The sequence below is a fragment of the Dasypus novemcinctus genome, chromosome 17, assembly GCF_030445035.2.
Source record: "Dasypus novemcinctus isolate mDasNov1 chromosome 17, mDasNov1.1.hap2, whole genome shotgun sequence".
In the NCBI taxonomy this organism is placed as follows: Eukaryota; Metazoa; Chordata; class Mammalia; order Cingulata; family Dasypodidae; genus Dasypus; species Dasypus novemcinctus.
In genome coordinates, this window is record NC_080689.1 from 94,622,068 (window position 1) to 94,633,485 (window position 11,418).

Below are 11,418 nucleotides of genomic sequence, written 5' to 3' on the forward strand. Positions count from 1 at the left end.
ATGCAAAAAGTTTGTGAAAAATAAAATTTTAATGTTAAAGTTAAGTAAGATTTGATGAGTCTATCTATAAAGTTTTAAAAAGGTTTAGTATCAGGAAATATACTAATGCAAAGTGAAAATTTTGTTCTTTCTCAAAGTTTCTCAAGCCATTAATCTGTTTTAGCAGAAGTTTATCAAAAGTTTTTATCCTGAATAATCAGTATACAAAGAAAGCCTGTTTTTATCAAAATAGCTTGTTGTGTTTTACCCTTATCATTTCCTCAGCATTTGAAGAAGAAAAGGTCTTATCTCTTTTAAAGGAACATAATGTTCAAAACTGCTTTCAAAAAATCAAATCCTGAAAAGAAGCTTTTTATTTCAAACTGGTTACAAGAGATTTGTTCTTTTACTTTGAAAGAAATATTATAGTAATAAAATAGTTGAGTTCATTTAATATGTTATAAGTTAAATGGAAGGTGTTTAAAAGTGTTATAAAATTAACAGGATTTTTTAACCCTTTGTTAATTAAAGTTGTATGAGTAAAAGGTTCGTGTGAATACTTGAGTGTATAAATTTACCAATATTTCAGCATAATATTAAACAAAAATACAATATAGTTAGTTATAATAATAGTAGTTTATTATTATAAAAAAGTGTGTGTCACAAAAACAACCTCTTATCATCAATTAAAGTAATGACACTGTGGTATGCAACAATCCCAAATACTGCTAGTTTGTTGCAAGAAATCAGTATCCAACTGTGTCACTCTCACTTTGTTTTAAAACTTGCTAAAACTTTCTTTAGTATCTTCTTTTTTTAAAACATTAATTGACTGTTTATGTAGTATCAAAATGCTTAATGTATACATTGTATCAACTGAAGAATACACTATAGCGACATCAAAAGTTTCTCATTGAAAATAGATTACAAGTGTTTATGCCACTTATTAGTGTGACATGACATATAGAACCAAGGAAAATTAGTTAATAAATCTCAACAAAAAGTCCTCACAATATATAAGGGTGGATGGTAATTAGACCTATGAATGTCAGTTTATTTAATTAATATAAAATTTAACTAGACAAACAGTCAAACCAGCCTGCATTCCCCTATCTGTGGACAATCCAACAATGGACTTTTGCAGGGCTTCCCTGAGGCTATGTGCATAGCCCAACCATCTGTACTGGCATGGTGATAAAAAAAAAATCTGGCTGTGTAGGAAAACTCTGTGACTGAAACCCTACTGATGACATTATGTTAACCAGTAATTCTCTTTGCAAAAATTAAAAGAAACATCAGAGATAATAGTACCCTATCTTAAAAGCCTAAAATAGGCAAAAAATTAGAACAGGCTGCAAGGTTCCTACTGCTCTATCAAATTCTTAAACGTTGTTTGGTTGGGTAAAACAAACTGTACCCTCTGTTGTAATTAATAAATTACAATGTTTTCTCATGTTAAAAGAGTTTGTATTATTGTTAAAATACAAAAATCTTTCATCCCTCATTTAGCTCAAATATTAAAGCCATTGTATGTGCTAATCTGGAAAAGTCCTTTATGGAAGTAGGAAAACCTCCTACCAGCTCATGAACATCACCCTTGAGTGTCCTTTATGCTCACTCCAAGGACTGTGACATTCAGACCCCTCCTGCTCTTGGAAGGGATGAGGAGAACTGTGACAGAGACATGGACAATTGGAATGATGATCTTTTAATAGTTCAATAGCCCACTTTGGTTAAGTTTCCCATACATCTAGATACCCCCTGTTATAGTGACACCAGGGAAAGAGTGTTGCAAATTATCCAACAGTGTTAATGATCTGGAAAATGTTGTAACACATATTGGGGATACAGTAAATAATATGCAGTGCAATTAGCTTTAAAATGTGATTATAATCAAAGTTCTTTTTGTGTTACTCCTTTAAAGTGGAATGATTCAGAGGAATGGAATAGTATTAGAAAATATTTGTTAGGTTATCAACATTCTAATATAACTCAGCAAATTCAGGCATTGCAACAGGAAGCTATTTTAATGTCTCAATCAAATTTAGAGATAGAAACATCAGATATGTGAAATGAAATGATTAAAGAATTAAAATTATTAAATCCTGTCTCTTGATGGAAACAATGGATTCCTACATTTCATGACCTTATCATGTACTGTTTACTATTTTTAGTGATACTAATAGTTTGGAAATCTTGGTTGGTGGCAAAACATCACATGGAATGACATTCTGTATCTTGAGCCCTATTAAGACAACAACAATCCCCCATAGCAGGTGCTTAACTGGTAGTTAATGATGGGTAAGATCTTCAGAGGAAGACAACCTAAGACAGGCACAGTTACCTTGCTATAAAATAAAAGGGGGGTGTGTTGGAGTATTAGTCAGCATAAAGCATGCTGGGATACTTGACATGACTGCTTTAAACAGAAATGTTTGCATTTGGCATGGAAATAAATGGCTCGGAAAGAAGTCAGTGAAAAGAGATGGTGACTTCTTGTTCCTCATTGTGTAGGTACATGTTAAGATCAATATGCATAGTATTTGCCACCTTTTTAATTATAGTGTTGCTAGGGCCTTTTTGTTAAAGAGAACATTGTTTGGATTGTACAAATACTATGACTTGGTACAATAAACTTGTCAGTAGCATTTGCTCTGATCCCCTGAACCCTGGTCTGCATGATTTTTTCATTTCTTCTTGAGCCACCATTGACACTTGAGCATAAGGTTTAGATATGAAAAATCTCATTCATTTTTGAAAGAAAACTCTAAACCTATAAACTATGCTTACTTTCATAAAATCTCAGATGTTCTATGCAGTCCATCTATAGTTTAGATTAGAAATATAATACCTAGAATCAGGCAGTTATTGAGCTTCTGATGAATATTTAACTTGATTATTATACTGGAGCTGAGAGGAACAGAGCCAGGTATTTCATCACCATTATCCTGTTATAATAATTAGAAAATTTTCATTTGTTCAAACACTGCTAATTTCATTGAGTGCATTCGAAAAGGGTTAAACAATCATTGAAAATTATTAAGTTAGTGGTAGGGACTGAACTGTAACCACACCAAAATATGTCAAACTCCTAATCCCTATTACCTCAGAATGTGACCTTATTTGTGAAAGGGTCTTTGAATATGTGATTTGTCAAAGTGAGGTCAAGCAGGATTAGGGTGGGCCCTAATCCGATATGACTGGTGTTCTTATAAGAATAAAAAAAGTGAATTCATTAACAAATACTGGGTGGGCAGAAAGGTCATATGAAGATGGAGGAGGCAAAGATTGAATTTCTGCACCTGCAAGTGAGGGAATGTCAATGATTACCGACAAACTTCAGAAATTAGAAGAGGCAAAGTAAGATATTCCCTGTTGGTTTTAGAGGGATCACAGCCCTGCTGACACTTTGACTTATAGTTTCCAGAACTGTGAAACAACAAATTTGTCTCATTTTAAGACACTGAGTTTGGGGTATATGCAACAGCAGTGCTGGGATACTAAGAGAGTGAAAGTCTAGACAACAGTATTTTATTCTGTTATTTCTTTTACTTCTTATTCATGTTAACTTACATTATTTTCTTAGATGCCAAGAATCTCTTACTTCTTGAAAGTCTTAAATCTTAAAAAAAAAAAAATTGTGACATTTCCTGAGGATTTAGGATAGATATGCACTCCTCCAGAAAAGCTTTCAACGGGGTACCCCTCCAGTTGGTATACCTTAAACCAATTTCAAGGTTGAAGAGTCCAAACCTAGCTCCATTTCCAGCTGCTGTAACAAAGACCACACATAGTTTGGTTTAAACAACAGGAATTTATTGGTTATGGTTTTGAAGTTAGGACTTAGAGACAAAATCACAGGAATGCATTCTTCCCTAGGTCTGTAAAATTCCTGTGCTGGATGCTGGCAATCTTTTGATTTCATTGGTTTGTGTCCCTGTCTATTGTCACATGGCAATGTCTTCTTTCTCTTCTGGATTCTGTAATCTCCCAGATTCCTGCTTCCCCCCCTTAGCTTTCTCTTTTTGGTGTACAGTTTCTTTTTAAAATTTATTTTATTTTTATATTTTTCTCTATTTTTAAAAAATATTTATTTATTTATTTCTCTCCCCTTCCCCCCACCCCAGTTGTCTGTTCTGTGTCTATTTGCTGCATCTTCTTTGTCCACTTCTGTTCTTGTCAGCAGCACGGGAATCTGTGTTTCTTTTTGTTGTGTCAGCTCTCCGTGTGTGCGTCGCCATTCCTGGGCAGACTGTACTTTCTTTCGCGCTGGACAGCTCTCCTTACAGGGCGCACTCCTTGCGTGTGGGGCTCCCCTACACAGGGGACACCCGTAAGTGGCAGGGCACTCCTTGAGCACATCAGCACTGTGCATGGGTCAGCTGCACACGGGTCTAGGAGGCCTGGGGTTTGAACAGCGGACCTCCCATGTGGTAGATGGATGCTCTAACCACTGGGCCAAGTCCGCCGCCTCTCTTTATTTTTTTAAATGTTACATTAAAAAATATAAGAGGCCCCATATACCATCCACCTCCTCACCCCACTCCTCCCACATCACCAACCTCTTTCATCATCATGGCACATTTATTGCATTTAGTGAATACATCTTGGAGCACTGCTGCACCACAAGGATAATGGTTTACATTGTAGTTTACACTCTCCCCCAGTCCACCCAGTAACCTGAGTCATATTGGATTAAGGCCTATCTTCATTCAGTTCGGGTACAATTTAACTAATAAAATTTGCAAAGTTACAATTTACAATTAGGGTCACACAGATAAAATCAGGGCTTAGAAGTGAACTTTCCTTTTTTTTTTTTTAAATTTTTTTATTTTTTTATTGACTTTGTAATAATATTACATTAAAAATATATATGTGAGGTCCCATTCAACCCCACCCCCCCACCCCCCCTCTCCCCCCCCCCAACAACACTCGTTCCCATCATCATGACACATCCATTGGATTTGGTAAGTACATCTTTGGGCACCTCTGCACCTCATATACATTGGTTCACATCATGGCCCATACTCTCCTCTATTCCATCATGTAGGCCCTGTGAGGATTTACAATGTCCGGTGATTACCTCTGAAGCACCATCCAGGGCAGCTCCATGTCCCGAAGACGCCTCCACCTCTCATCTCTTCCTGCCTTTCCCCATACCCTTTGTCCATTATGTCCACTTTTCCCAATCCAATGCCACCTCTTCTATGTGGACACTGGATTGGTTGTGTCCATTGCACCTTTATGTCAAGAGGAGGCTCAGATTCCACCTGGATGCTGGATGCAATCCTCCCATTTTCATGAACTTTCCTTTTGTGGGGGACATGCTTCAATTCCTGAAAAGACCAGTCTAGGCCATGCACATTTGGAATGAAATTCTTTGGTCTCCTGCCATGCTTCTCAAGGAAATGTTGTTTATTTTTAATTAACCAAAGTTTAGCAGACCTAGTACCTTCTTTTCAGTTCCTTTTAGATGCAAAAGGATAGTTTTACTTAGATTCACACTTGCTTTGAGATTTGAGCATGACTGGCACAGAGCACAATGTAGGGTACTTCAGGATAACTTGCACAAATGGATAAGTTCTGAGACTATCTTACTTCACTCAGGCTCTTGCATAATCCTGGAATCTGAGGTCAAAAATCGGCAGTGTCTGTATTTACTTTTAGTATAAAAGTGGCTTTAAAGCTCAGACAAATTTATATCATAGATACTTGTAAAAAATAAAATTGGCCCAAAGTTCTACATTTTGTTCTTTTCCCTTCTCTTTCCACTTCACTTCACTTCACTTCACTTCACTTCACTTCACTTCACTTCACTTCACTTCACTTCACTTCACTTCACGTCATTTCATCTTTATTCTTTGGTAATTTTTTTTTCCTGAATGTTTTATTATGTTACCAGGATTGTTGAAATAAGTTCATCATTTCTAGAAATTAAAAACATGTAAAATATTTTTTATTTAAATTAGAAGTTCTTAATTAGATCTGAATTTATTTGCAGTTTTAGAGAGTCTGAGATGATATTAAAGCTTTCTAGTTGACTTGTGTACCTTTCCTACTCATATAATTACACTTTTGTGATGATATTTTTGGCTCTTGATTTCCACTGATTACTTTTACAACTCAGTGCAATACAATTTGCTTCATACTCACTGCTTTGAATAGTTTGCTTCAGCAAGTTCAGCTGCTCAGATTCTATAAATAGGGATTTTGCAGTGTGAACTGAGTGGAACCGCACAGGGAGACGTAGCAAGATGGCCTCAAAATCTCAGGTCCTAATGTTTCTGACCCTTTGGACTTCTGGTGAGAAATTTAAATGTTCCTCAATATTTTCAGAAAAATATCTTTGAATTGTTGAGAAATTATTTAAAAATGTACTGAACATAATGGCTGTTTTTAAAATGTACTCTTATATTCAGACATTTAATATCATTAGAAAGTCGGTTTCAAATTATACAATTTTATGTGTTTCTGATAAAATAAGAATTTAAGTATTTGTCCATTCCAGTTGCAGGTGTCATTGGGGACATTGTGATGACCCACTTTCCAGTCTCCATAGCTGTGTCTCCAGGGGACACTGTCACCATCAACTGCAAGTCCAGCCAGAGTATAAGCAGCAATGTTGACTGGTTCCAGCAGAAGAAAGGCCAATCTCCTAAATTACTCATTTACAGAGGATCCACCAAGCTATCTGGGGTTCCTGACCGATTCAGTGGCAGTGGGTCTGGGACGGATTTCACACTCACCATCAGTAGGTTCCAGCCTGAAGATGTGGCAGATTATTACTGTCAGCAACTTAACAGCTATCCTCTCACAGTGCTTCAGCCACAAACATAAACCTTCTCCCCAAGGCTATTGTTCACAGAATGCTGGCTGCACAAGCTGTTTACATCACTCACAGCCCTGAACAGGCACGCTTCCTCTTTCTGCCCCTGAGGCTATGTCTCCTAACACAATCTTTGGAGGCCCAAGGGAGAGTTAAGGGACTTGGCTTTTTCTGGATATCTTTCTGGGATATTATTGAAGAAAAATTCTATGAAATACCTTGTAAACTTTTTGTAAGAATTTTGTATAACAGGAAATTACAGAGGCAGGGCAAGAAGGCATTAGAGTAGATGCATCCACATCAACTCTCCTAAAAAAAAATGGCTGAGAAGGAACAAAATCCTGCCCGAGTGAGCTGTTTTGGGAACCCACAAAGCAGGAGGTTTCAGGACATAGATCTGGAGAGAGTGAACCAAAAATAAGTGATTGCTTAAGGAAAAAATGCAGGTTCCTGGCACTTATGACTGGAGCTGTGGGAAGACTAAGGCCCTCCCTTAGGGCAGACAGCTGCAATGTTACTGCATTTTTTAAAGATTCTTGACCATACTGCAGTAATGAATTTCAGGAGCACCATGTCAAGTGAGTTAGGTCAGTAATTTATTAATGTAGGAAGGGATGAGAAATGGGGAGAAAATAACAGACAAGGGGTCCTGGGTAGAGAGGAAGGGGGGTGAAAAGTGATAAAGCAGGTCGATTTACAAACTACAATTCCTATGATTGATTATAAATACCCAAGTTTTACTTGCATGGCTACACAGAGAGGAAAAATGGCAAGAGTGGTGTGCAGAGGGCAGGAGAGGGGCCCAAGGTGAGAGAGCATATTCAGGACTCGTGTCTGCTTTTTGAACTATTAGTTATTCCACCCCTTTCCTAGTGGCAGCTGTTTGCTCTTTTCATTGATTACTGAACCCATTAATCCCCCATGAGGCTCCAGTGGTAAATCCTTGGGGAATATCCAAGGCTTCTCCTGGCTTCCAGAGGAAGTCTTTGTCCTGAATGGCAGAATTTTGGGAAGGATCTTCCAGCAGCCATCATGTGGGTTACTGATGTCCATGTGTACTTTCTACCAGGATCCAGAATCATCTATTGATTCCCTATCTTACTAGCTTGCTTCATTCCCCCTCAGAGAGTTTACACATTTATTCCTAAAGGGGTACTGAATGGAGTTGGTCATTTTTCTGTAATTACTTCCTGCTGGTTAGGGGCAGCCGACCTTAACTGACAAGGTGTAAAATCCTCTTGCTATTCTATCTTGGAGGAAGATGGATCTGGCATCCTGCACAAAGCTGGATGAAGCCCTCATATGGCTACCAAGATGTTGATTCTGGAAGAAATAGATTTGATTAGAATTTGAAAATATCTGGTGCCACTAAGAGGACATTGTTCTGCAGAAGTAAAATAGGCCAGGTGCCTGCAAAGTCTGACTTTCCCAAAGCTGGTGGGAAATAGTGTTTTTCCTTTGATAGAATGGGAAGAAGCATTGCCCATTTTAGTTAAGTTAAAGGAGATGAAAACAGTCAAAGTTCATTAAAGGGATGTCTGGTTTGCCCTCCCCCTAGCAATAGGCATTTGGGCTAGAGTTGGAGGGAACAGGTGACTTCGACATAGACACTACTTAAATTTTTCTCTTGAAGAGGGATTTCAGGCCATCCAATGACTGGTATTTGTCCAATAACTGATATTCTTATATCCCATCAGGTGCTTCTGATGAGCTGGCACTTTCTTGGGCAGCTGGCTTCAGTAAGGATTAGTGTACCAAGCTAAAAATTCCTTTGACTTTAATGGCTATGGGAACAATTAGAACTACAGAATAAAGTTTCTTATATTTTGGCTCTAGTTGAGAATGAGGCTTGTTTGCTTGCCAAGTTTTGATCAGAACCTGGTTTGCAGGTCCTGGGTGAGGCAAGTTTGTTTATGAACCCTCTTAAATGGGCTAAGCTGAAGTGGGTCTTAGCCACCTCATTTGCTGTTTCCCTTTTGGTGGGAAATGCTTGTCCCTGATAGGATGACATGTGGATTTGCCAGCCCTCCTCAAGTTGTGAGTGGGACGGGTTCTGGAATAAGGGCTAGGAGGGAGACCTGGGCTAAGCACGTTCATGAACTATTTAGAAAATGAAATTTACCAGGACTTTTAACATGTTTAGTGGTTTTCTGCATGTGGTCTAGAATAGAAAATATATCACTATAATCACCAGGCATATATCTAGAATAGGATATAGGTACAGTACTTTATACTAATTAATGTACTACCTAATGCATAAGTTTCTCTTTCAGCTGCAATTAGTAGATTCAAGTTCCAGGTTTGTAACACCATACACATTATTTGTCCATGGGAACAGACCATAATGCCAATTGTGTTTAAGTTCTACTCACAGTACGCTGGTGATGATTGCTCCACTTGGTATGTTCTTCATACAGCCAGCTGCAGCACCATTGACCCTAGAGAGAAGCTAGAAAGTTAAGCTCCAGTATTCCACTGGCCTAGTGCAGAGCACCCTTCAGCACTATGAAACAGTGCCAGTCTAGAGGTGATATCTATTGTACATTTGGCTATATTGAGCCATTGTTGGCTGCTACAGAAGTTTGAAACTGTAACATACTTTCCATTGACCTCAGGAGTACAACCAGAGATGTAATAGATATTTGTATTGTTTTCAGGGTCAGTGACCATCCTAGGCAATAACTCACATGGAGAGGCAACCTGCAGTGTATTAAAAGTCTGGTTTGAGAGCATAAGAGAGTTTGACAATGCTGAAGCCTATCTCTTGATTTTTATATACTTCTAAAACACTTCCAATGTAATATGTAACATATCAAATGAACTTTTTAGTATTTTGCTTTTTACTTTTACACTTTACCATGAAGATGTTAATTAGCAGGTATTTTACTTAGCAGTAGAGGAAAAACTACTTCTTCCATTTGTGAAATGAAAACTGAAGATTCCCAATGGAATCAAGGTAACTTTAAATTACCACCACATGGATATGCACATTGAGGTGACTTCCAGAAAGGTTTCACTGCTCTGAAGTTACTTCTTGCCATTAATATCAATTTAGGTTTCTAGTTAATAATGGCTTCTTAGAACTAGCAATTTAAATGCTTCAGTTTGGAAGATGCTTTTACAAACATTATAATTAATCACAATCACATAGACTGGTTAATTTACCTTAGATTACAATTGGCATGTGATGGGATTTACTTTATGCATTTAATAGAGGGGTGATCTACACTTCCTTAACTTAATTTCATTATATATGAATTTATAATTTTCATTTGTTAATTTGACATCATCCTGGTGTATGAAGTTATATATTAAACAAGTAGGCAGACAAAAATACAGTTTGGCACAGAAACACAGGACTCATTGTTATAATTTTCATCCTCTTGCCAAATAAATTTAACTGTAAGATTGCCGTCGGGCTGGAGGGCTTAGCCTCGCTCAGGCCCAAGAGTCGGGGGGGGGGGCTCGCTCCTGCCGAACCGCCGGCGGGGGGTACTCCCGAAGGGAGCACCAGTTCTCCAGGCGTGGGGGACGCGCGGTTGGGGAAAAAACCACGGAGACCGCTTGAGCGCAAGAACAGGTCTGCTTTATTATGGAAGTGCACTAGGTTATATAGGGTTGAGAGGGAGGAGTAAGATGGAGGGAGGGCTAGCTACGGGGCAGTAGTGGACAGGCTGAAGCTGATGGACAGCCCCGAGGTAAGCAGTTACCGGGGAAGAGGGCAGATTGTACGTTGGCAATATGGGCGGGACTGGCGGGAAAGATAGCGACAGCTGGAAAGGGGAGGAGGGGTGGCGAGAGGCAGCAACATAAGATAACATTTAAAAGATTTCTTTGAAGGCTCCTTTTAATTACTCTAATATATATTGTGACCATGAGGTTTTACACAAGAATTTTGTTACTTAATTAATGGCTTAAAACCAAAATGCCTCCAATGCTTTAATAAAATTTTCCTTTGATTCAGAACTTTGTTTTTTTACTACGACTTTAGCAGACCTCAGGTGAGCAAGACTAATTCTATGTATATTCACTGAAACTATGAAGCCTCAAGAAAACTATTTTCTTTCATGAATTGCCACTTCTAGGAACCCCAACAGTTAAGGCAAGGGGCTTCTTTCACTTCCCAATCCTCAGAGATAACAGCACTCTGGTGGCCACTGGACTGAAAGTGGATGTTCAACCCCAAGGGTCAAGAATTCCACCAGGCAGCAATTTAGTCCACACTTGCAGCCATGAAAGAAAGCAGGGTCATTACTACCAGTAGGACAGGAGACAGGGATGTCGCATGTGCTTTCCCCTGAGCCATAGGTGCAGAAGTTGTTATGAAACAACCATAAGCAAAGCCAGGGGGTGAGGCTAGGCTTGAAATGACCATAAATGAAGGTAAGTCCAGTTTAGCATTTACACTTACAATAGTAGATTGAGTCTAAATTTACCCAATTATAATTCAGTTATTATCCTTCTTCTGTTTTATAATATAAATACATTTATAAATGATCTTATCTGTTAGCTACAGTTTCTAGTAAGTTTTTACTATAAGGTGAACAGGGTACCTTTATTAACTAAGCCACAATATTTTATTAGTAACAATTTTGTGAAGTTTCTTTGCTTTT

At 38.2% G+C, this 11,418-nt stretch overlaps 1 gene segment (V, D, J or C); it reads left to right on the forward strand.

Annotated features, from left to right (window-relative positions):
* Positions 1-6,216: 6,216 nt before the first annotated feature.
* Positions 6,217-6,832, forward strand: LOC131274095 (immunoglobulin kappa variable 3-15-like). The segment is given in 2 exon segments: positions 6,217-6,282; positions 6,488-6,832. Coding segments are annotated over 2 exon segments (378 nt in total).
* Positions 6,833-11,418: the final 4,586 nt, after the last annotated feature.